The sequence below is a fragment of the Polyergus mexicanus genome, unplaced genomic scaffold, assembly GCF_030449975.1.
Source record: "Polyergus mexicanus isolate NDT 795.1 unplaced genomic scaffold, iyPolMexi1.0 SCAF_26, whole genome shotgun sequence".
Lineage (NCBI taxonomy): Eukaryota > Metazoa > Arthropoda > Insecta > Hymenoptera > Formicidae > Polyergus > Polyergus mexicanus.
The window spans coordinates 350,729-377,062 of record NW_027223346.1 but is presented as its reverse complement, the minus strand read 5'-3'; the positions used below and the strand labels follow the sequence as shown (position 1 = coordinate 377,062).

Here is a 26,334-nt window from a genome sequence, read left to right as displayed (position 1 = left end):
AGTATAATGAATGAATAATATATTTGCATGTATATTATACTTCTATCACTATTAATTACTTCATAATGTCAAAAATTATATGTAAAATATATACAAATATTTAATATTCATATATCACAACCTTAATTTTGAGATTTAAAAATTATTAATTTTATTATTACATTTTAAAATTCATATAAAATCATAATTATTGGAAGACAAGATCTAATGTTCCGGGTATAAAATTTACCTAGAAACACATTTTTATTCATTAAGTATCGCTTACATAGATAAACATACATAATGAATAAGTACAAGAAAGGAAATAAATATATATGGAAAACTCATATCTAAATAACTTATACATATATAACATAAAAATTCAATTTCTTAACAAACAAAAATTTTTGTCAAAAAAGTCACAGTCTTTCTTCGACTACTTTTATCTCTATTGTAACATAATATTATTACGACAGTAATATATATGATATGCTTAAAATAATGTTTGACAAATATAAGCACAGTTTTACCGACAAATAAAGTCGGGTTGTATATTAGGATATACAGTCTCCATTATTCTAATGTAATGAATTATTAACTTATTTTGTGGCACGTATTTGTATAAATATAATTAATATTTATATAGTAAGTTATATATATACATATATACCAAAAATTTTAAATAATAAATATAATATAAATATAATATATTATATCTGCGCGACTTTTTTTCTTATTAGTAAATATATATGTATTTAAGTATTTAATAACTGAATATTATTTCATAAAATATTTCTATAAAATAGATTAATTGTAATATTATTTTATACAAAATAGTATTATCCAAATAATACAAAGGATTGGTAAATTAAATATTGAATTTGATATGTACATCTACTCTGCTCTTGCTGCCAGAAAATAATTTATATAATCCAATAAACTGCGATACATATGACGTAAGTACTGTATGTTCAATACGTATAAAAAAACAGCCTTTAATATTAGTCTATATATTAAGTGTCATTTATCTTAATAGCGTGATAACATCAGACTATATGATGGATCAATAGTCTATTTTTTTACATTCGTAGAAATATTTATATTTATAACATCAATTAAAATTATTACTAAAAAATAGCATTTTTAGAAAAAATTTAGTAGCAATATAGTCAATAAAATCATTCGCAAACAAAATTTTTCTCCTCGATAACTCATAAAGCATGCAAAGTATGTTTCATGTGATTCATTTGTGAGTATAACCCATCTTAGTATGTGCCTGTAAACTATACAATTTATAAAGTTAATCCGAGCTACAACTCTTTGTATTGGAAGACTCAGTGCAGATGCTAGGATATTTTGTGTTATTTTAATTTACCGTGAAATATTTTATGTGACAGTAATATGAAAGGCACTGAGGCTTAAGAGTTTCAAACTCATAATATTAAACTGAAGCATTTGATAATCATCTATATTGTAGCAAAATCAAATACATGTTATTTACGAAATTGTGATTTATCTTCCCTACCTAAATACTAAATTTCAGACGTTTCTAATAGCAGTCTGCAATTGCAGCAAATTAAAAATAATATTGTACAAAAATTTTGAGCTATATTCAACTTGCATTCGATATATCGATATCTATGGTTTCTTCTTTAAGCAATGCTCGTTTTTCCTCCTTCGCATTGTTCTGTTTTTTACCACCGCTTTTACGCTTGCCTCTATTAAGTACACCATTTTCCTCATCCATCATACGTAGAATTTGCGTCTGATCAGAACTTTCTATTGGTGCTATCGAGATATCGCGTACGGCACGGAATTTACCACAGTTATTTAAATGTTCGTTTTCCAAACGGAAAAAATTCCATACAAATCGTCTAAAAACAGTTTTATGATAAAATAGAAAGATGCAAAGAAATTTTCAAATAAATTCAAAAAGTATATTTACCTAAAGACCTCAAGAGGTGCCACAATGGATGTCATTAAGTCGCTAGAAATGTATTTGCATTCAACGAGAACAAAGCTTGCAATCCATACAAAACGTAGTATAAAATCTTCGATTATTGCAAAGTAATAAAACCACTGAAATATATATAAAATATAAAATATATAAATAGCAAATTATATAAAAAATTAATGATTTTTTCATTGCAGTCAAATATGTTTAATATACATTTTACTTACAGATGCCGAATAAACCACTTCCTCGCGCAGAAAACGATTTTCGCCGGCGTTACTGTCTAAAAGGCCCCAATCCATCTTGAGATCCCATGTGTATGAATATATCGAATTAATAAGGCAACTACATATCCATAACCATAACCATGGATTCTCCCATTGACTTTTATATTCCACTGAAAGTATGTACACATCGTTTCTATATTAATTTTACAAATAATTAAGAACTTTAAAATTTAAAGAAAATTTAAATAAAAATTTTGATAAAATTATAAACACACAATCATTTTGTATAAAAATCATATTTAAATTCTCTTCAAATTAAAGTTCATATATATATGTATATTTGTACAAACATACATTTTTTAAAAATTTTAAGGCAAATGAAATTTACCTGCATAATAAGTATATAAAGTATTAGCTGCAACGATGAGAAAAGTTGTAGAATACTTTCCAGCGTTCACTAAATGCGGGAAAGCTTCTTTGGAGTCTCGGTATCGACGAACACATTGCGCGAAGCGAAACCACGCGGGTAAGCAATTTACGATAGGTCTGATAACGAGAGAGCCAGACATACATTGCGTAGTGTCGCCTGCTTCTAACCAATCACCGTTCGTAATATAGAAGCATATTAAAAAATGAAAGTCCAAGAATGCAGTCGCCAAACTGTTGAATTGATCTGCCAACCAGAAATCAGCAAAATTGACGTATGCAAACGGTGATATTAAAACGCGTCCCTAAAATAACGCACAAAAGACTATATTCAATGTTTGTTATTCATATAATGAGAGAGAGAAGCAATGTTGCACGAATTGTACTTACTATGATCTTCAACAGCCAGAAACGAGCTTCATGGCGAAAAATCTTAATTGGATTTAATAGAAACGTCAGCATGATGCAGACAAGTACTAATGGATTTATGTACGGTGGAATGCTTAAACTTGCGCTATATAAAAAACTTAATAGGCTAAGCGTCCAGACAACTCCGAGGACAGCGGCTAATTCCATGAGATGCTGCTCCGAAAGGTGATTTCGTGGATCCAACTCGAATATCAAAACGTGATTGACACCAGAAGATCTCCATCCATAGACGTTAATTCCAATAAGGAATAAAAACTCGATAATAAGGAATGGGCCTCGATATAGTCTAAATGCAATCTTCAAATTCTCTCCACTATCATGGAAGATTGCTGAAAATAAGGAGATTTTTAATAGTGAAACTGTAAATACATGGTAACTCTTTTATAATATAATAAATGTTATGTACAATACCTGAAAGGACGACTGCAATAGATAGAACAATGAAACTACCGGAAAATAAACCAACTTTGAAAGTAGTCCATGGACTTTGATGCTCGCCAAGCGGTGGTACCCGAAGACGTTTCATTGCCCGCTGCCGATCACCACCTTCAAGGTCATTTGTTACTGTGGCTTCTGTTTCTTGTATTAATTTGTCTATATCTTTGGACGTGTAAAAATGTGATGTCTCTACACATTCAACCCTCCATTTTGAACCAGCATCGACCGATAGTAACTAAAAATATTTTTAATGCATTATGAAGAATTTAGGACTTGAACACTATATAATAAAAGCACAAATCATTAGACAATTACTGGCTTTTACTTGAGTAATACAGGGGGAATATAGCTATTATATCATATATATAGCAGCTGTTTCTTGCACCATTATTTTTCAACTATAGGAAAAAATGGTAATAATATTGAGATATGTAGTCTCTGAAATTACACAAGCTGTGACTAATAAGTATTAAATTACAAAAAACATGCAAATATTGCAATACAAATACCTTGTCATGTTTCTTGAGAATCTTGCGAAATCCAGTATGATTAAGGTTTTGATAGTTCTGAAGAAGGATTAAAGAAAGATAAAATTCAGAAAATGCAAGTTTTAGATCCCTAAGCTTTCTGGTAGACAAAACTGGTTTCACATTGGCCTTTCCTTTGTTCTTTCCACTTCCTTGTTGCAGCTCCAATGCAGTTTTCAATTCACTTTGCAGTGCTGCATATTTGCGTGTGGCTTCTGCCAATTTTTCTAGAATGTAAATAAACAATAATTAATATAATTATTCATAGAAAAGTCGCAAAATTATGAAAAACAGTATTAGAGCAAAAAAAACTTACCTGAGTAAAATGTATTTATCTTTTTTAATTCACGATCACAGAATGTAAAAAATACTTCATCAAATGAGGCAAAATGACGCGATATCACTTCTGGTTCTACGCTTTCATCCGAGGGTGCCTCTTCCACTGCTGTATAAAGCATAGCTTTCATTTCCTACAAAATCAAAAAAAATATTTAGAAACAAGTCTATGTAGTAGTAATACCCAAGATTTGATTTTGACAAGTTTGCTTCACAAGTGCATTTATCGCTTTATTAATCGCAGCATTAATTTAAAATATCTGTATTTAAATTATACCTCATAGCTAATATATTGCTTACGCCACTCTGGCGTAATGTGTGCAGATAAATGTTCTGCAAACTTCATGTTGACTTATGCACAGTAGTTGCACTAATCTGTAAAAAAAAAAAGATATGAGAATAATATTATACACACGAAACTTAAGGTAACAAATACTAAATAATAAGAGAAATCATCAATACACAAAATGCGTACCTAGAAACTGATGAGCTTTGAAACTTGCTTAGTACTTGCTTCGATCTAGATCCTGAGGAAGGTTATAAATGACGTTTATAACAAGTCGAGGCACTTTGTCGGCTGCGGCAGATCAAACGCTTTATCAAATGCTACTGTTTGGCGTGATAAATATTTAAGCGACCGTAAGAGATAAAATTATTTGGCATTCGCCAGCGAGAGTAATCTGCGACTGCCAAGTGAATTTCTCTAACCCGTCTTATCACGAGTTCCATTAACCAAGTCGCTGATTGAGTTAACCGGAGTTCTTGGAAAATCACGCGGGGACTTCTCGCGCGTACAGACAATTATAATAATTATATTTCTCGCCGATCGATTTGTCATATGATCGCTCATGAGGCCACTCAAGAGAATGTCACATGCAATTTACATACGTAGTACTCGAAACTCGAAATCTTATCATTCTCGGTTTTTACAGCTCGCTGCAGCAATGTTTCTGTAGCGAGGATAATATAAAAGCATGCAAAAATTAGATATACACATTGGATTAATCATCAGCTATACGGCGTATATGATAATAATCTTTTAATGTATTTTTATATAATTCTGAATTATTTATATATATATATATTTTTTTTTTCGTTTCCTTTGTCAAAATATGATACAACAGATCAGCGAAAAAGATAGAGATTCTAAAAGGGACGATATATATATTATCAATTATATATTTATATATATATATACTATCGTGTCCTATTATCTATAGTAATATCCGTATTATGAATTGTAAAATCGTCGAGATCAATGTCCTTATTGTGGAATTTCCCCTTGTTTCAAAAAGAATATATACTCCATTTCTTATTATTTCCTCTTGAAATATGTTTTCTTTGTTACAAATACAAAATATTTAAACTGCGCAGGTTCTTGAACAGTTGTTTGTGTTTATATCATCAGTACGTTCTCCGGCACGGCAAAGTTTATCGCAAGAAGTGTTTCAATCTTTTTGCTGCAGTGTGTAACAGAGAGAGTCTAACTGATATTTTACAACCATAAAGGTAACTTTATTGCTATAAATGGCTAAACTCTCTCTCAATTATTTTAAAGAAATATTTTATATACATGCTTTATTTTTATAACTATCTATTTATTTGTATAACTTATCTTTCTTTGCACGAGTCTACTTTTGTATTGCATTTATTAAAATATCTGTCAAAGAGATGTGAGAAATTTATATCTATATAAATAATAGCAAATATAAAGTTTGCATTTATATATTAATTTAAAAAAAGGATACATTTTTTTCAACTAAAACATTAACAATGACATAATTAATACTTGTATCTTTCCTTTCAGAATTGCTTCCATACTGGACAATAGAAATAACTCAAATGCATTTTAATATGCAGTTTCTACTGTTATTACCAATTATTTTAAATATCGTAAATATCAGTACAGCATGGCGTACTTTTTTGAGAGGTCGGAGCAAATATGGTAATTTAGGAGAGCCAATTTTATCCTCTAAAACATATGTGCTTCCTGAGGAACAATGGTTCACGCAACATTTAGATCATTTTAATCCAGTTGATGCTCGTGTTTGGAAGCAGGTACTATATATAATAAAAGATTTCATTACCTTGTATTTCACACTTGCCAGTTTACATTAAGTTTTATTATCTCTTCAAGTAAATTTTAAGAGGATTACAGTTGATTGCATTGATTTGTTACTTCTGAATAGAAATATTTTGTCAACTCCAATTTTTATAAACCAAATGGTCCAATATTTTTAATGATCGGAGCCGAAGGTATAGCAAATGCTAAATGGATGGTAGAAGGTCAATGGATTGAATATGCCAAAGAGTTTGGGGCAATGTGTTTTTATCTAGAACATCGTTATTATGGAAAAAGTCATCCTACACTGTATGTAGAATATAAATAATTAAATGCAAGAGAAAATTATTTTTTTAGAAATTTACATTATATTGCAAATATATTTGCAGGGATCTCAGCGTAAAAAATTTAATATATTTAAGCTCGCAGCAAGCATTAGCAGATTTAGCATACTTTATTCAAAATATTAATATTGGATACAAATTTTCAAATGAGACAAAATGGATTGTATTTGGAGGATCATATGGTGGATCTTTAGCTGCTTGGATGCGTGCTAAATATCCTCACTTGGTATATGGAGCTGTGTCTACCAGTGGACCATTGCTAGCGCAGATAGATTTTCAAGGTAATATAATTTTAACTCTAGTATTATTTTAGATATATGTATATACAAATGGTTTTTTGTATTGCAGAATATTTTGTTGTTGTTGCAAATGTTCTGAAAGATTATTCTCAAAAATGTATTGACACAATAGCAGAAGCTTACAGAGAATTAAATATATTATTGCATCATGTCGCTGGTCAACAGAAAATAGAGAAAAGATTCAAGTGAGTAAAGATACAGAATGCTGATAAAGTGTAAAATGTACTATTTTCTCATATAAATCATATTTCACAGATTATGTGACCCAATTGATCCTGGACATACAAAAAGAATGGATATTTCCAATCTGTATGAAACATTAGCGAGTAACTTTGCTGGCATTGTACAATATAATAAAGATAATCGTCAAAGCTCCCAAACTGCTAATATCACTATTGAAACTGTATGTGATATATTAGTAGATGAGAAGATAGGAATACCTATCGATAGACTGGCTTACATAAGCAACATGATGTTAAATGCCAGTAAAGAGAAGTGTTTGGATTATAGATATGGCAAAATGATTCGCGAGCTTCGAAATATCACTTGGGTTGGTGAACAAGCAGAAGGAGGTAACATATTTAAATTCGTTACATATAAATTTAATTTTTAAATTATTTCATTATTGCAAACTATGTTTATATAATGCTACACAAATCATAAATGATATTTGTAGGGCGTCAATGGATGTATCAGACTTGTACAGAGTTTGGATTCTATCAAACTTCAACTGCGAAGCCTAACTTGTTCAGTGATACCTTTCCAGCAAAATTTTTTATACAGCAATGCATTGATATTTTTGGACCTAGGTTTGTTTTTTCATTTAAATTATATTTCGAGTGTAATTCACATAAAAAATTAAAAAGTTGAAACAACAAAGAAAATTATTTCTCTTGCAGATATGATATAGATTTATTGAAATCTGGTGTCACTCGAACGAATATTTTATATGGTGCTTTAAATCTACAAGTGACAAATGTAGTATTTGTACATGGTTCTGTTGATCCTTGGCATGTACTAGGTATTACAACATCCTCCAATCCGCAAGCACCTGCTATCTATATCAATGGTAAATATAATATATTATAGATAATCATTATATGTACATGTAGGTGCATTATTTAATTTATTAAATTTTTTTAAGGCACCGCACATTGTGCGGATATGTATCCTTCATCAGAAAATGATATGCCTCAGTTGAAGAAAGCTAGAATACAAATAAAAGATTTAATCAAACAATGGTTAAAAAATTCATGAGAATACACACATATCATCGTATGATACATACACATTACATATGTGATAATGATAAACAATATATAACATATAAACATACAAATGATTAAGAAAAATATCAAATTTCTCAAAATGTTTTAAATGATTATTAATATCGCGAAATTTTTTTTTCTTTTATTATTTTTGTTACTTTTCTCATGTAAAATGAAAAACATTTACACACACACACACATATATATATATATATATATAATATGTATATGTATTCATATAAATATGTTTATTTTCTCTCTAAATTCTTATACAATGTGATATTAAATCTAATAATATTCGCATACATATAATATACGAATACGTGCTAATATTATTTATTATGTACCATGTTTGAGTGACAAAAATGCTTTTTCAATAAGTTAAACAAGTTTGCCCCAAATGGCACTATCATAATTTATTGTGATAAATAGAATCATGGAAATGCATGTACAATGTCATACCGCATATGATTGTCTCAATCAATCAATAAAAAGATACAAATTGTATTATTTCTTAATTATATATTAATTCAATAACTTGATAGATATATATTCCATAAATAATAACTATAATTAAATATTACGTATTATATAATACAAATTCTCGGTAGAGAAAGTAGCATATATTGGAGGTAACAGCGATCCACGAGGCATTATATATAGGCAAATACATAGTTAAATATGTCTTCGTGTCCTCGCGTTTAGTTGCATAGACATGCACAATAGTTATTACAATATTTATTTTACTCCTAAATGGATAACATCGGCCTTTCCTTAATGATACTCATACATACAGTATTCCATTTTTCTGGAAACAGTAATCCGTTTAAAGTGAGGCCAAGGTACCCACAATATAGATATAAATTTTGCCAATCCGATTTTTCGTTAGACAAATCTTTTCAAATATGTAAGAAATTACACATAAATCTTCAATCTTATAATAATTTATCTTTAAGCGTTAAATTACTATATGTCCGTTTGATCGCGTTATTTTATATTACTTTTGTGCTTTTTGGCATATCTCCTGACCAGGTTATACTACCTTCCTTACGATGAGTAACAATCCATCGTTCTTACTCTTTAAGTTACAATGTATATAATATTTACACATTTCGCATATATATAAAATAGAATGATGATATAAATAACATTTATAACATAATAGAACAATATATGTAGGATCTATTCCAGCTATTTTTGTTTTCAATTACGTTATCTAAGCACAACTTGTTAGTGGAAGATTCACTGTGCTCCCTTATTTGAGGAAGATCTTTTGACCCGCAATAGAGTTATGAAAATGTTCACTACAGTCTCTCTACATCTTCTACAAATCATTATTTACATAATCGCAAATAATGATGTAGAGAATACGTTTCAATGATAAAGTGTTTTATAGTTTTACCTTCCGTTTAATATCGGTGATGGGACTGCGATTGTCTCCAATCAGGTGTCGCGTTGCCGTGGTGATGATGATGGTGATGATGATGACGCTTCTTATCGGAGATGCTAGCGTGCTTACTTGATGGGTAGGCGGCGACATCACTGACGACTAATTCCGAGCCGTCGCGCTCGGTGTTATTGCTACCGCGAAAGTTCTCTCGGTATCCTGGTTCATCCAGGGTCTCCTTACGACGAAGCGGCGGATGGCTGGTCTTGTGACCGGCGGTCTCGTGCAAATTCTCCCAGGCTTGACGATAATAACGATTCAGACCTCCTCGACTTTCCGAGGAACTGCTATCGAAACTGGCAACGGTGTTACAATCGGGCGATGCACGATGACGATAGTGTTTACTGCTTCTTCCGTGGTTTCTAAATAAAGATAAATGAATGCATTAATAACTTTTTTTTAGATGTCGAATTATCAGATTTTAATTACATTAATTCCTATCGATAGCACTAAACATATGTAGGCACACATAGATAGGCAAAGCGTTATGTGTAATAAAAATATAATCGATCCGATCTTTCGTATGAGATTCATTATCCATTCACATATATAGCTCACACTGGCATGCATTTTTTAAGCATAAGTTTGCACGTTCTATTAATGAATAAAACTAAGTATTAATCCGCCTGAGAGAGTGCACTTTTATATATTAAATACAAGTAAAAACTCGAAATATGTATATACCATATATGAAGCAATTTCCAATTTGCTGACAAAAGGATGGAGACAAACAAGCAGAAAAGAGAATGAGTACTATATATAACAATTCTAATAGATATATTGAAAAATTCGTGAATATCGAGCGATAATATATAACGCAGATATCTGCGTTATATACTATATACAACAACTAATATACTAACGCAATTTTAAAGAAATGATAATATAGTTAGGGTGCAGGCGAGAAAAAAAAAAGGAATACAATATGTACACAACTATATTCTGCCGCTATTACTTTGTGCAGTTCGATATTCAATATTTCTAGATCGTAGTCAATTTTGTCTCATCTTATAAATCATCAAAATGAAACTAAAAAAAATAAAATCGTTTTCCAGAGAATACAATAGACTATGAAGCACTGTAAAAGTATTTAGAATTTATTTACTTAATTTTAAATTATATACATTTTAACTTTTCAATTTTTTTAAACATTATTTTAGATTTTATTAAATCATATTTATGGGAACTTTCATGTTTAAAACATATGACTACTTTCTAGAATCCTTGAATACGCGACAAGATTTTTTTTCTGTCGGAATGGGGTGTAATTATGGTGCGTCCGCGTGCGTGCAACGCACTATAAAGGAATCTTCTATTCCGTAGGCGTGATGTGACGTGATGCGACGTGATAGCAAAACGAGCTATCGCTAAAAGAAAGTGCTCAGTAGAAACCTTGCTCTCGTTTACCTTGACTAGTATCACTCGCGAAGGGTGGCGCGTGGTAGTTGGTGGTGGTACGTGACGATGGTTGATGTGTTGGTGGGCGATGGTTGCGTGGAGGGTTGGGGTGGTAGTAGTGGTTGCGGGCTTTGTTAAGGGAGCGATTCTTTCTCTTTTTTTCTCTCTCTCTTTCTCTTTTTCAACAGCGGAGGCGAGAGGGAGGGGCAGCGATGGCAGTCTACAGAGAGGGATTCGAGAAGTAGCCGGCACGATGAGCCGCCGACAGGCTGAAGGAATAAGGATGATCGCTACCGCGGCGAGCCGTGAGGTCGCGGCGCCCCAGGTGCTGGTCGGGGAAGGGCAGCGCGAGTAGCGTATACCAACGCGAGGGCATTCCGGTGTCGCCCCTCCCAAGGCCACCACTACCGCCACCCCTCAGCGCACCAACCCCACCGAGCCCCCTGCGGCGCCTTCCTCTGACGCTGCCGTTGCCGCTAACCACCGCAACGCATAAATGGACTCAGTGTTAATCGTCGTCGTGGCGAACAAGACAATCTACGGGACTCGCGCGCATCTCTCTTACATTATATGTTAGGTCTTGCAATGTGTTTACACCAGTGTTTCTCAACTTTTCCTTCAGTCATGGCCGCTTTCCGAATAATTTTTATTTTAATCATTGGCTCTCGTAGTCATTGTTAATTGGCAAAGAAAATTTTTGCTACTTCGTTAAAAAATTTAAAATGACTTTTGATATTTGGTCTTTTACTTCACTTATATGTATATACAAAACATACCGTAGATCTTTGAGTAGCCATGATTCACGAAGATTCACGTTGAGAACCATTGGTTTAATGAACAATAATAAATTAAATAAAATTATTACAGATCAATCAAGGAAAAGGTACATCTCCTTGCAAAGCATAATCAATGTTTAAAGTAAGTTTGGGCTAAATTACAGGAAGCTTATGATCAATGAATGAAGGGGCGAAAAGGGCATACTGTTATTTCTGCACGATTTTATCCACGATAGTATTGCGGGATGTTAGAAAATTTATTATTTAAGAAACATGTACACGCGACTCCATCGTACAAGCGAAATCATCCTCTATGAGAGGAGAAATACAATGCAACATGTATGTACGTATTACAAGTTAGGAAAAAGATAGAGTGGTAAACGAATAGAAGATAGAAAATAGATCAAACAAATACAAAGTAAGCATTACAATGTACAATCCGGTCGAACATCGTCTATGTATATCAAAGTGCGTTATATCATTAGAGACAGTAAAGATTCACGGAAGTGAAGGCGCGGGCAATAATCCTCGAAATTGGATCATCACTCAAGATGGCTAGATAAGACATTATTTTTTACCTGCGTATGAGTATCACCACTGTTGTGATCACCGCGGCGAGGAACACAAAGCCACCGAACACTCCTAGAGCGATCACGGCACCTAGATTCAACTTGGCCTGATGAGCGCCGCTAGGCTGCTCGTCTACTCGGAAGGGTCCAGAAGGTTCCGGTACGCCTGCGCCGATTCCCGCTTGAGCATGATCCACACCACTTCCGGAGATTTCGTTGTCTTGCGGATGATCGCTACCGGCGTCGTTGAGTACCGATGAAGGTAAGGTGGGTTTGTTTAGGCTAACGCTCGGTCTCTTCGAGATAGTCTCCCTCACTGTAGCTGGAAGTTCCGCGGTATTAGGCACTCTTCTAGTTGGCAAGGAAGTTGTGCTAGTAGTGGTTGTTGCCGCGCTCGTCGTGGTCCTAATTCTTGGGGTGAGGTACGGCCGAACTTTCGGTGTTGACGACCGTATCGTTGCTCGGGTAGAAGTGCTCACGGTTGTCCGTGATTCCTCTGATAGGAAAGAGTTCGTATATTAAATATACATTATATCGTATATCATTATCTTCATTATAAAATTAAGTACCTATGCAAGTGGGTGCGACATGATCGTATAATCCGGTAGTTAAGCAGAGTATTTGTCGGAAACCAACAAGCCGATAACCCTTCTCGCACGTGTAGGTGACGATGCTACCAACTAACAGACTTCGATTGAAGTTATTCTTTAACGGGACACTTTCACTCTCATCGATCTCATCTATTTGGATATAACTGTGCGCGACTATAGCTGGTGGGTCGCAAAGAATCGGCTCACATCGCGGCGGTGGTCCATTCCAACGTTCGTCGATATCACAAGTCAATCGGGCGCGTCCTGCGATTACAAAAATTAACCTTATAAATGTTTTTTTTTTGTATATAAGACGTTCGCTAAGTCTCTTTTGAACACACTGTGCATTAAGGATATCGAGTTGCAATTAACTCGATAATGCTTACCAGTCATCTCGTATCCCTCCTCGCAGGAGTAAAGTACTTGGCTGAGATAATTGACGGTATTATTGATAAGCGTATATCCACCGTGTTTTATGCTTGCAGGATAACCGCATTCAATACCTAAAACGACCAGAGCGCATTACGCTGTGAGTCACGTTCGCAATGATTTCGTCTCAGTACGGTTGTATAACAGTCATGTTCCTTACTTTTGCACACTGGCGGAAACTCGTTGTAGAAACCAGTGTCGAGGCAAGTACGAGTCGCTGGTCCAATCAAAAGGCTACCCACGTTACAACTGTATTCCACCGATGCCCCGACTTCGTATACATTGCCGGGAGTGCTGTTTGACGTGGTAGTTACCGCCATTGTGGAGTTCGGCGGCTGTTCGGGTCTGCCACAAGCTTGTGGTTCTAAAAAGAGCAAAACAATATTTTTATTATCTTAATCAACAAAAATCATTTTTAATAAAATAATATATGTAAGCTTAATAGTGAAATATTGAATGTAAATAACAATGGATTGGTAAAAGAATTTAAACACAAACAAGAAATATGAATTTAAAAAAAAAAGATTTGTATTTTATGAAAATTTAATCAAACAAAAAATTACAACTAAAGTTCCTCCACTAGAATTTTCTATTTCTCGATATACGAGCTTCATCATTTTGGATTTTCATGTAATATATGTTATTTTAAAATCAAATGCTACAAAAAAAGCTTTTATCGTGTACATTGCATGGTTTTATCATTTGATTAGACATAGATATAAAATCTAAAGCATAGCTTAAAAGATATATGGTATGTAAGACTGTGAACGTATCGCAAGAAAGATGATACTTACGATGCTGACAGATGAAATTAAGTCGCGCTGTGCAAGGTGTATCAGACCAAAGCCAACCTCTGCTGCCGTCATACCGAGCACAGTCCTCTTCAGTGCCCTGCGGTAAGCTCCAGAACGAAACGGATACTTCCTCGCCGCTTCCGGTCCACCTCCACAACGTCCGATCTTTCTGATCCCTAACTGCGCCCATCCAATATTGACTGGATGTGTCGCTCCTTTATCGAAGATCAAATGAAATTTCTTATTATTTCTCAAATTTACTTTTAATTATTTATTTAATTATTTTATTTAACCTTTTATTTTCTACGAAAAATGGTATATTCTCTAACATATTATTATTAATAAATAAGAAATTTTTTAACTCTTGATTTATATACGCGCATATTATGACATATTTTTATAGATTTTCTCTATATTAGTTATATATAAATTGTTCAAATAATTAATTATTGAATTTGTTACACATCAATGTTTTCATTAGTTAAATGTTCAGTAATTAATGCTTCATAAATATACACATTTAAAAATTAAACTTTATTCATAAACCATTACAAATTTACTCTTCAATGTGTAAATATAATAAAAGAGAGTATATTTTAAACTATTCGATAATGATCGATTATGCATACAATATATTGATTTAAAAAATGGCTTTATGTCCCGAAAGTTCTAAAAAACGAGTTTATAATAAAAATATTTCCATAACAGCTAGTTCTATTAATTACTAAATGTATCTTTATATGTTTCTTGAAAAAATAATATTTTATAATATACTTTTTTAAAATGACTAATCCTTTTAAATGATTTGCGTCGTGTTACCTGTGCCGTCTCCATAACTCCCACGAGATGAATCCTTGTAGAGCAGGATTGCTCTCGTCCACGAGGGTGCCGCCTCGTGCGCGACAGAAGGCCAAAGCCTCTCTAAATATCAGCGGGTGACGATTGTAAAATATGTAACACTTGCCATTGTAAGTTGCCGTTGATCCTGGTGGCTGATCCCGGAATTGAGGACATCTTTCGATCGGCAAGGCCTGAATTTATTTTTCATACAATAAATCGCCATTGTACGAAAGAAGAGAGAAAAATGGATTTCTTTTCAGATTCTGAATTGTACTTTTAATTGTTTTATTATACAATTGCTGTGAATATACCTGATCGGTGTAGACGAACGCCTCGCACAAAGACAGCTGCACGAGAATATCGCTGGACGATGCAGTTTCTAGATGCACCGAGACAAAAGCACCGGGCATCGGCGGATTGCAAGGTAAGAAAAGGGGCTGACCTTCCTCTAGAGTTCCGGTGAATCGGTTGCAAATGGGATTCGTTCCTAAATCTGGTCGATTATTACCGACTCGAACGATGATAGTGCCGGGAACATCATCGCCTAGATCGATTAACGATTTACTTGTTAAACCTCATCGTCAACTTTAATTGTAGCATTTTTATTTTATCGAGTATTTTAAATGTTATAAAAGATATCGTCGCAAATTAACTTCTCTCTAAATGAAATACGACTTTCAAATAATATTGTGTAAGGGAGAGCACAGCTTATGTGTATGGTGGTGATAGTGGCTATAGTGATGGTGATGATATACAAATTATAGTTCTAGTTTTATTTCGTTACTTGTTATTCGTGTCATAGTTTTCTATTTAAATGTCTATATATATACCTATATATCTATAGTCATTAATTAATAAATGATAAATTCATCTTTATCTCATTCTGTGCATAAGCTTAAGATAAACTGCTACCAACGTATTTTTATACTTATATGATCTTTTCTTATCTTGTAATTATATACAATTCTATCTTTTTTAATACAATTATATTGGAACATCTAATCTCAGATAAATAAAACTTTAATAAAATTAGCCTTAAAAGTAACCAAAGCGTGAGATTTCAATTAATTAGGTATAATTAATTTTACATCTGCTTTCATTTTTTAATTGAATTCTATTTTTTATGTGTTCCAATGACAATCTATAGGTAGAAATAATAAGATATGTTATAGAAACCGGATGAAAGAGATATCGTACTTTTATACCGTCAAAATAGATTTTAATCACACTGTTATTTACTCGAAGTAACGTAAATCGAGAACCATTGGTTTGATAAAGACTTTTATTTATAGTTTAATTTAAAGGGTAGATTTCACGCGCGCAACGGCTATCATAAATATATTGTAGTATTTGAGCAGATAAAATCATCTCGTGCAATCCGGCGCGCGAACGCTATATCTTCTGACCCAGAAAATATCCCGACTATGACCGACTATGGACAACCGTCCGTCTGCCTGTTTATAGTTGTAAATCGCGCAATTACTGACTTTTCATGTTTTGTTCCTGTAATCATGAATACAGATTTGAACTAGCGCGACAGTCTCTCGTTCGATAAAACTCGCATTAAAAGATACGTACACGCGGCACGTACGTACAAAACTTTCTTATTGCACGTGCGAGCCGCTATTCTCGCCTCTAATGAGTGCGTGAACATGTAGCGCATAAGCGAGGAGGGAGCAATGTAAGATAAAAGAGAAACTCTAACATCGGGAACAAATTAAGGAACTATCGTGTTTTTCGCCAAGTGTCACGCATGGCAAAGAAGCGAAAAAAAGTCCGTGCGTCTAAAACGCATAAAAACGCATAAAAAACGCTATCTTATTAATCATGATTATTGATTGCTAATCACGCCCATTAATTATTAATTTGATCATACATTTTATCCAGCTCTATTCTTCACTATGGCATTTCGTATTATAGATGTACATTGATCGTCAAAATTTTTTCAGGATCTCAATTTTAATTTTTTTTTTTTGGTTAAAATTTAATAGAAAAGTAAATCAAAACTTAATCAAGAAACTATTTTTTGCTAAAATGCATAAAGTTTTGTTTTTTTATTTGTATCGATAACACTTAATTCAGCAAAACTTTTTGCATCTTAATCGCTTAAAAAATATTAATATTTTAAAATTTTTAAAGAAAGAAAGAGCGTCACTCAGATACACCTATAAGAAGCGTCGTATATTCCGATATTATTTAATTTAATTTCATAAATATATGTAGCTTATATTATATATGTAGCGAATGACAATGTAGAGACATACATGAGCGTCAATAATGCACAAAAGGTGTACAAGAAATTTATTATCAAAATTGAAGGATTCAATTCTTTTTTGCCGCTGAGGCATAACGTGAAAGTTGCTCTTTCGCGTAGAGGAATCGAATTGTATAGCGCTGTCTATTTAATTATACGTGGCCGGCTGAAGTCGGCACAAGAATTATCGTCAAATATCTCGTCGGTGCTGGGCCGTAACTAAACAGCTGCTTGAGATGGGCCACGTTATACCGGTCATTGTTCTCTATGCAGCCCGCGCATATCTATCCGCGAGCATACAAAAGCCAATCGTCAAAATTATCACACTTGAATAATTCATTTCCTCGAGAGATTATGCGGATTATCCGGCGGAATTTGCGTGAACGACACGGAAGTCGTTAACAATCCACTACGATTACACCGAGATTAATACGGTATTAGATGTTCACTTGGCTCGCGTGATGATTATTCAAAGTTATCTTTATCCCTTTCAGATACGTAATTAAGCGGGATCTTGTTAATCTACCGGATAAGAGAAGCCAAAGGATGGAAATGTTTTTACTGTGAAAGGAACAACCGCTAGTTTTTCCAAGAAATGCAATGAAACGTTCCTGTCCCGTTTGCGCGAATAACATGTGTCTTCAGTGTGTCGACAATGCCATTATTATGAGTCGTTTAACGGTGAAAGTTTCCCCTCGTTCAACTAGACGACATGAAGCGAATAAACTTTCGAAATGACAACACGAGTTTTTAAACATCGTTTAAAAGAGATCAATTAATGAAGAAGAAAATCAGAATTTCCAAAATTTTCTCGAATTTTAGCGAAAGTTTCGGGCCTTTAACGTTGCGATCAAATCAAAAACCCTTTTCTTTCTGTATATTTGTAATTAAATATTTAATTATGTATAAATATTATACATATTTTTTCATACATTATTGTACGCATAATGCATCAACAGATATTATTAAAATAACTATTGAATTTACTTTTAAAAGAAGGAAGTTGTCAAAATGATGGGATGCGATTAGTTTTGAAGTTGAATATCCGCGGTAATTTTCAGTTGATTGATGATAGAGTTCGCGTTTCTTAATAAAACGCTGCTGAAAAATATATGCGGCGCGTATTGCGGGAGACGTATCGCGATGATTTTCTAACAATTGAAAGTGAAAAGACTCTCACTTTCATCGTGAAAGAATTTCTAAACGATCTCGCATGCAAGCCCGGGCCCCGGGCCTTCGACCGGGTTGGAGAAAAGGGAAGGAAGTGCGAATTTAACGGCTCGCTTGTGAAACATGATTTTTCCGCGACTCCATCATCCGTGGACAAGACTCTCGAGCGATTTACTTTAACTATCGAAAGCATCACCGGCTCTAGCCTCAGGCGATTTATCGTCCACAATCATAATTTCAGATCGAGCAGTCGTTGAAGCAACAATTTCTTCGAGAATAGATCGCGTCGAGATTTATCGCGGCCCCAAAACGCGAATAGCTAGTGTAACATTAAGTAGTTTAATTAAATAATTTAGTGGAGAGTTTAATTTAATCTATCTATCAAAGAACTATGTGTAAGATTTTAAATTATATCGTTTTTTAAACAAAAGATAAGTTTCAAGAACTAAAAGAAAGCAGAAAGGGAGAGATGCAGCACTGCTATTAGTGTCATCTATAGATTTATACTTATATGATTTTCAAGTAGATATCACATAAAAATAAATTGCTCACTTATAATTTATGTCTGATCTATCATGTTTCGTGCAGAGATGGATAACGTCAGGCTTCATGCTCAGCTTGTTTTGCATTCGCACTCACTTCTGCGCTGAACAACGCAATCGTAAATTCATCTCGCCGGCAGGAATTACTTCATGTAATTACCGGTGATGCTTATTTATCGATAGAAAGTCGAGAAAACGCGTCATGGAAACGAAAGTACCGGATGACGGACAAGATATTTACGGTATCGCGGGAATTCTATCTCAACAATAAGCCTCGCATTAAAATTCATAATGAGAGACTTTATCTCGACCGCGTTTATCAGCAACAACGTTCATTACAAAACATTATCATTTTGTAGCAAATTACAATGCGCGAATAGCATTTTGACCGCCGTTTTTAATCGATTTTTTATCAATTCCATCGAAGAGACATAATATCGTAATATCGTAATCGGTTTCAATATCCTCAAAAAGGATATCGTAAGAAACAGAGGCTATATACGATTTGATAAACTCATAAAATCATTATATAGACAAATGTTCAATTATCGTTGTCATCGAATAATCTCTTTCATACAATCGTTTACCATTTTTTTCATACGCTCAATAATAGATCTTTTAATTCTGTTGCGAATTGTCTCTGACTGAAAAGAAACCATCGATTTGTCCTATAGCTATAAATAGAAACAGAGCGAATCCTTAATTAAAGACCGCGAATATTAATTTCCCAACTGATCGTTCTCTTAGCCATCGCTTCGTCCAGCATTAAAATTTCTTAATATTAACACATCGATCATTGTATCTTCAATATGTGTTTAAATCTATTATTATATATATGTAGAGGATATAAAAAATATTTTATAAATTAAATCTTTTTTTTTTCTTTAAACGGATTAGCCAAGATTGTTCGCTTATAATATGTTTAAATTTATTTAAAATCATAAATATTTTTACGCATTAAATAAGCATGTTAAATGTTGAATACGACGAACGGAGTTTAAAAATATTTCCTATAATTTGCGAAAACTCTTTTATTGGACAAAACAGTAAATTCTCGCAAGCGGCGAAGCACGGCGAAATATACGGTATTACTTACCGCAGCAAGGTTTGCCAAAGTCCAGTCGCACCAGCTGAACCATATACGGTTCCAACAGGTTCACGTACCACCATGGTCTACGCTCGGGCCTCGTTAGGGTGCAGGTTTGCGGCGTGTAAATCTGACCGCTGCTTCCGTCAACGGCACGTTGCGGAATTCCGCCCTCCGCGCTGCTGGACTGCATGGGAGCCTTACCGCCAGCCACGTTCAGAACTGCGACGAATAATTAATACAATTGATCATCGTGCGTGTTAAAATTGATGCGATGTCGGCTATTTCCGTACGTGTGTCGGGAGATAATTAAACTTTTTCACGCAACGATTGCCGTGAATAAATTCTGTGAGATTAAATATAAAGAGGGACGATAGCGTTTCGCGAACTTCCTCATTTTCAAATGCATAATAAAATCCTCCAAAATAATAAGCACCAAAAGTTGAAAAATCTTCTCCATATTTTTAACGCGTAACGTTTTGATTAACGAAAAAAATAAATAATAAGTATAAAGTTGACATTAATTTTATACCAATAATTATTATAAATTATTATTTCTTTTCTAGCAAAATATTCACACTGATTACTTCAGTTTTCTTTCTGATACAAAGTGCTCGGTTAAAGTTTTGCTTAATGAACACATTATAATAAAAGACATGAGATTACATCACGCACGATTGAAATATATTAATCGTTGATTTGAACATAAGAACAGCGTGATTACAAAGCAGAAAGGGATGTGACAAATGATTATACTGAAAATTCATGCATTTATGTGCATGCGACGTGTTAGCTTTATTTCTTTTTTCACGCGGAGCGCATACCTCGACGACGCAATGATAATTCTCTGTGAGAAAATTTCTGTAACTCATTGCCATATCTGTCCGATAAAAGGAAGGTCGGCCACCGCACGCAGATGCAGACAACGAGCATCGCAACGTGGTCGCCAAGTTTTGTGTGTGCAGTAAATGCCGTGCATTCGCGAACAAGTTGTTGGCCTTGCGGTAGTTTTACTGTACCGTAACGTGAGAATTTTATTGGCGTTAATACGCCGATGTCTTGGTACTTGTCTTAATTGTGTCTAATCAGAATCCAATTTAGTGACCAATAAGAGATTCATTCTTCTTTATAATAGAAGTGAGCGCGTTGTGAGAGTTTTATGTAGGCTAATAATACTTGGCTTCCTTCGTAAATAAATCATCCAATGATTTAGATCGGTGCTTTTTATTCGACGGTCACTTTACATCATTGTCTACTTAAATGTCATTCGATAAGCAATCTATAAATATCTGTATTAGGAGAAAATAACAAAAAGTATTATATACAAGATGTGTAGACGGGATATCTAATTTAATTATCATTGCAAAATATTTCTCGATTACTTGGAAGTACGCAACGTCAGAAACACAATGTGTTAATGAATTTCTCATGCATATGTAATATATTCTTCGTGGTCGCGTTGTTTTGAGATACCTCGACGTATTTCTGCATGCAATCTGTTACCACGGCCCCAAAGTATCTCGCGGAATCTTGCGTGAAACAATTGAGAGATGCACAGACAATACGGTAAGCGCGTCGTATGCAGAAGACCGGTGAACGAACAAAGGATTGTCTGAAAGTCCGTTCATATACCATATATGTACATCGAGCGCATCTCCAAGATAGCCTGATAATAAGCATTGGGAAATAGCGTTCAGGTTTATGTAGGAAGGTTAATCTTTAGGCTTAATTGTATTCCGTGTCCGTCTGTAGAAGAAAGTTTAGTGGCCGTTAAAGAAATAGGAAAGTGTCAAGTTGCACAATCGATTGCAGGTCAGCCAGTGATTGTCCAATTAGCATTATCACACTAATGGATTGTCTAGATTTATTCTTTTTATAATAAATTAAGATAAATAATGCTATAATTTTTTAAATTTAAGATAAAAAAAAAATTTGCTTTTATTACAAATATTCTAATTAAATATACATGTATGTTATTCTCATATACATCGTAGCTTGAAGAATTAAAATATTCATCGACGCGTGCATTCCATCTCTTTTGTGCGATTACCTTAACGAAGCAATCATGATTCTATCAAGTAGGCGTAGATTTGACACATAAAACGATAATCAATGCATTCTCGACCTAAACCTACATACTGGCTAGCGCCCCCATGAAAGTCCACGCACGTTCCCACAAGACGTATACGTATGTTAGCATGTGCCGTGCTTATCTCATAATTTACAGTTATTTCTTATACACGCAAACGCGAATGATTTTTATGTTAGCATATCGTTTCCGTCAATATCGTATAACGAGAAATACGGAAAATAGTCCAATTGCCCACATACTTCCGCCGCAAATAATCATAATCATATACAATATTGTGTTTTTTATTCTAAGATTGAATTATTTATTCCAAAAATTAATTCAATATTCAAATATTTATGAATTAATTTCTTATAATAATATAATATTATATTATAATACATAAATTATAAATTAATATTTATAAAGAGTACATTAGTTTTATACAATAATTAAGGGAACTTCAGAGAATATTCGAAGAAATATATATAACTCGAGTCAAGAGAATGATAAACATAATATGAAGATCAAGATGTCAAAATTATTAATAATAAAAAATTGATTAGAATATTCAAAATATATTTTGTCCAAATATATAAAAGTAGTAAAAAGATTATTTTAAATAAATGATAGAGAAAGAGAGAGAGAGAGAAAGAGAGAGAGAGAGAGAAAGAAAGAGAGAGAGGTGCAATATATTTTATTTCGACGAAGGAGTGGCACTGTTTTATTTTCTATTATATGCAATATCGTAAGATGTGACGTCCATAAAGCTTGCAAATTATTTGCTTACGTCATGTCTATATGACTATTCCATTATTTTTCAATGTTAAATTCCGACCATGTACGACTTTCCCAGTTTGATCATCGATGCTAAGTATACTACGTCGACATACATATACTACTAATCGTTCTCTACATATATCCTTGTATGCCATATTACTGTTATGATGAAAGAATATTAATAAAAATCAACAATGCAATAAAAATATATTCGCCCGTAAAATTGCTAAGTTCATATAACCGTTTTTATATAATAATAATAATAATAATAATAATAATAATAATAATATTAATAATAATAATAGAAGACTCTTTTTCCTCCTCTCTCCCTTTTCTTGCGTCTATTGAAATATACGTTGCACGATTTAATGCAATCAGGAATTTTTTTTCTCTATTAAGTACCGAAAAAGAAAATGTATAATCTTACTTTCGCCAAAATGCCATTTATAAATTCTTAAAAAGTTGAAAAACAGATAATATTCTACCGATAAGTATAGAGTTTATATCTGATTTAAAATTTTCTACTTTTTATACATCTCCCTTGTGGCGACGTCATTAACCGCAAATCAAGCTTGATCGCAAATGAGCTCTCTATGAAATTATCGTGCACTTATCGTGGAAGGCGAACGAAAAGCACGCGTTTGAAAAGTCAAGTTCACGGACAGCTGCGCAAGTGGCAACTTGCTCTCGTGGTCGGTGGATCACGAGAGAAACTATTACGATTGTCTTGGGTAGGCAATCGAGTAATTTCGCACAAATGTTGCTCGCGCCCACGTTTGCCTCGCAATCCTCAAAACGACGACAAAAAGACATCCGCGAATATATAATAATTATTATTCTGTGCAAGAAATGCCGCGGCCATTACGTCTTCAATTTGTTACACGATATTTCCCTTTGCCTCGAGACATTATGTGCAAGATTCTACTTTATCGAATGGTTAAACCTACATTATTATTTTCGATATAAATATTCAATAAAATTTTTGAATATTCTAATGCTAGCAACTTTCAGATTTTTATAAATACACACAATATATATATATACAAATTTTTTAAAGATTGATGATAATTAGCAATATTATCATGCGAAGACAGAATCGAGTGCTTGAAAATATTTAGATTAAGAAATCATTAACGATTTTAATATGGAGACCGAAATTCATAAATAGTTTCATTATGTTCCATCTTTCTGGTCAAGACAGTTTCACTCAGTCTGTTTCTTTATACTCTAATCGGTCGAGAACCCCGTGACCCATAATTTTGTTCCAGTAACAACGTCGTTTAAATACATCTAAAACATTATGTGCGTATATTGATCATATATGCAAAAGAGAAACGAAAAGAGAGAAAGAGAGAAAAAGTCTGACAATGTGTGATATTTTGACTGCGAACAAAAATTCAATTCCCGAACTTATACATATTTCATATTTATGCCATTTTATTTATCGACAATTTTTAATTTTTTTTTTTAAGAATCTGCTTTAAAAATAAAAGGTTAAAAAATATAACATTATTTTTTATAATTTATAATAATTTGTATTGTATATATGTAGATGATTTGGTGATAATAAGAGCATTTCTCTTCGTTTTTCTTTTTCGCGTTTTCCTTATTTTACGTCACGAAGAGACAGTCCTCGTGATTGTCGGGGCGTGTCGATATTGTGTACTCGTAATCCACGCCGCGACCTATTTCCGCCCACGTCACGGAGCCACTTCTCCTGATCCTGGACCAAATCGGTCTGTCATCGAGCTCACGGAGCGTGGCCGTGAGATCTCATCGCGAACGATTCTTTCTAACTATGGCTCTTTCACTTCGATACGTTTCGCATGAGAACACAGATGCAGAAATTGTATTACTAATTGTAAGAGTAGGAACGACGTTGTGCATTTCCGGAAGTGAGCGCATTTTATTCAATCATGAGTTAATTGCATGACTTTCTGACGAAATAGAAATAGGGTCGGTTCACGGTTTACTTTACTTTTTCTCTGATTCTAATTCTACTTTTAAACGAAGATGAAAGGACAGTTAAACTTAATTATTGGAGCAATAATAAATTTCGAGGTCTTTTTTAAAAAGAAAGAAGATTAAGATAATATTTCATTTATACTAACAATAATTTATATCATATTGATTGTGTTTCATTCTATTTAACGAATCAAACTATCTTGCTTAGAATTTATTAATAAATTTGTAATATGTGTGAATTTTTTTCAAAGTATGAAAATTTCCAAAATATTTTCAATTTTAAATAGCTAATATTCGCACTTGACTCATTATATTTTAAGAAAATATATTTCTAGAACTAGCATATGCAAAGAGAAAAGGCCTCATAAAAATACAAATAAAAAAATATAAAAGTTATTCATTTTAAAAAAGAAAGATAAGAAGAAAATGTTTATAATGTAAGTTTTTTTTTTTGACAAATATTTTTTCCTTGATAGTGGAAAAATCCGAATTTCTAAGCAGCATACGATAAGTATTTGATCTGTTCTGTGGTTGGCATATTTAATCGAGAAGCGATAGAAGAAGAATCGGTTACCTCATTCTTGAGATAATCGACCGCAAAAGTAGAAAACACATTCCGCGTGAATAAATAATACCTATACATAGCATGTATTGAATACGAGCCATTCATTATTGCTCGGATATTTTGCCAGTGAAAAAAGCACAGATCTAAGCATGCACACGTACATAATATAGGAAAATACACGAGGTACCGTATATGTGAATGGTTCGCTATGAGCGCAGTAACTATCTTGGAGTCGATGGATTTCACTGACGTCGTACAAAAAAAATTAGCATTCCATCTCGCGTAAAATAAATCAAATATTTTTCCTAATTTAATCTATGATAAAAAAAGAAATAAAGAGGAATTTACAGTTAAAATAAGCTAAATAACGGTAATAAGATAGATAACGATAATAGAAGTGGCATCATATATCGTGTGTAAAGATGAAGGTATTTTCGGAACTGATCGTAGAAAAAACGGGGTAAATCCGTTCGATGCAGGTCCAAGGACAAACAGAAGTCTGGAGAGTCTGTACGAGGAATGCGCGCGAGATTGGGAAGGCCGCGGGCGCTTTTATAAGCCGGTAACAGGTTCAGAGTTAACGGTGCACTGCCCCCACCGATGCGCTTCGGCATGGCATTTCTTGTACCAGCATTGCTGGGCCTGCTCGGTCAAGGACACGTGGAAGCAGGTCACTTGCCTCCCCGAAACATCGTGGATAAAAATCCATATGTCATCGATCTCTATCGGCCGTTCGCGTTAAATGAGTACTCTGCGTTGATACCACTGCTT

The 26,334-nt window shown here is 33.6% G+C and overlaps 3 protein-coding genes across 8 annotated transcripts; 1 reads left to right on the top strand and 2 right to left on the bottom strand.

Moving 5' to 3' along the window:
* Window positions 1–415: 415 nt before the first annotated feature.
* LOC138943414 (solute carrier family 53 member 1) lies at window positions 416–5,283 on the bottom strand. The gene is made up of 10 exons (XM_070314264.1): window positions 4,792–5,283; window positions 4,594–4,691; window positions 4,297–4,450; window positions 3,963–4,207; window positions 3,427–3,688; window positions 2,977–3,344; window positions 2,549–2,891; window positions 2,161–2,330; window positions 1,925–2,058; window positions 416–1,853 (listed from the first exon to the last, which is right to left on the bottom strand). Exons 2-10 carry the CDS (start codon window positions 4,660–4,662, stop codon window positions 1,592–1,594), a joined length of 2,007 nt encoding a protein of 668 aa, XP_070170365.1. The 5' UTR covers window positions 4,663–4,691; window positions 4,792–5,283; the 3' UTR covers window positions 416–1,591.
* LOC138943415 (putative serine protease F56F10.1) lies at window positions 4,657–8,796 on the top strand. 5 transcript variants are annotated; one of them, XM_070314267.1, is made up of 11 exons: window positions 4,661–4,741; window positions 4,824–4,955; window positions 5,691–5,825; window positions 6,124–6,374; window positions 6,506–6,687; window positions 6,768–7,003; window positions 7,071–7,206; window positions 7,277–7,593; window positions 7,698–7,830; window positions 7,921–8,090; window positions 8,166–8,796. In XM_070314267.1, the coding sequence occupies exons 4-11, from the start codon at window positions 6,159–6,161 to the stop codon at window positions 8,276–8,278; spliced, it is 1,503 nt and encodes a 500-aa protein (XP_070170368.1). In that variant the 5' UTR covers window positions 4,661–4,741; window positions 4,824–4,955; window positions 5,691–5,825; window positions 6,124–6,158; the 3' UTR covers window positions 8,279–8,796. The 5 variants fall into 5 exon arrangements, with proteins under 5 accessions (XP_070170370.1, XP_070170368.1, XP_070170366.1 ...); XM_070314265.1 differs by having other exon boundaries at window positions 4,824–5,107; XM_070314268.1 differs by having other exon boundaries at window positions 4,824–5,337.
* LOC138943413 (uncharacterized) lies at window positions 8,550–22,695 on the bottom strand. 2 transcript variants are annotated; one of them, XR_011448475.1, is made up of 11 exons: window positions 21,010–22,695; window positions 20,195–20,407; window positions 15,444–15,676; window positions 15,112–15,323; window positions 14,293–14,507; window positions 13,659–13,862; window positions 13,456–13,572; window positions 13,049–13,333; window positions 12,489–12,975; window positions 11,144–11,610; window positions 10,011–10,098 (listed from the first exon to the last, which is right to left on the bottom strand). XR_011448475.1 is itself a non-coding variant. In XM_070314262.1 (10 exons), the coding sequence occupies exons 1-10, from the start codon at window positions 21,116–21,118 to the stop codon at window positions 9,699–9,701; spliced, it is 2,475 nt and encodes an 824-aa protein (XP_070170363.1). In that variant the 5' UTR covers window positions 21,119–21,250; the 3' UTR covers window positions 8,550–9,698. The 2 variants fall into 2 exon arrangements, 1 of the variants encoding a protein (XP_070170363.1); XM_070314262.1 differs by lacking the exon at window positions 11,144–11,610 and having other exon boundaries at window positions 8,550–10,098; window positions 21,010–21,250.
* Between the last annotated feature and the right edge of the window lie 3,639 nt (window positions 22,696–26,334).

Coding starts and splice junctions, on each gene's coding strand:
- LOC138943414 (XM_070314264.1), bottom strand. CDS start 4,662: ATGAAGTTTGCAGAACATTTATCTGCACACATTACGCCAGAGTGGCGT. Junction 3,689..3,962: donor TTCTCAAGAAACATGACAAG/GTATTTGTATTG, acceptor AAATATTTTTAG/TTACTATCGGTCGATGCTGG. Junction 3,345..3,426: donor TATTGCAGTCGTCCTTTCAG/GTATTGTACATA, acceptor CCTTATTTTCAG/CAATCTTCCATGATAGTGGA.
- LOC138943415 (XM_070314269.1), top strand. CDS start 6,159: ATGCATTTTAATATGCAGTTTCTACTGTTATTACCAATTATTTTAAAT. Junction 6,375..6,505: donor ATGCTCGTGTTTGGAAGCAG/GTACTATATATA, acceptor ACTTCTGAATAG/AAATATTTTGTCAACTCCAA. Junction 8,091..8,165: donor ACCTGCTATCTATATCAATG/GTAAATATAATA, acceptor AATTTTTTTAAG/GCACCGCACATTGTGCGGAT.
- LOC138943413 (XM_070314262.1), bottom strand. CDS start 21,118: ATGCTCGTTGTCTGCATCTGCGTGCGGTGGCCGACCTTCCTTTTATCG. Junction 13,573..13,658: donor GTTTCCGCCAGTGTGCAAAA/GTAAGGAACATG, acceptor TGGTCGTTTTAG/GTATTGAATGCGGTTATCCT. Junction 13,334..13,455: donor GGAGGGATACGAGATGACTG/GTAAGCATTATC, acceptor TTGTAATCGCAG/GACGCGCCCGATTGACTTGT.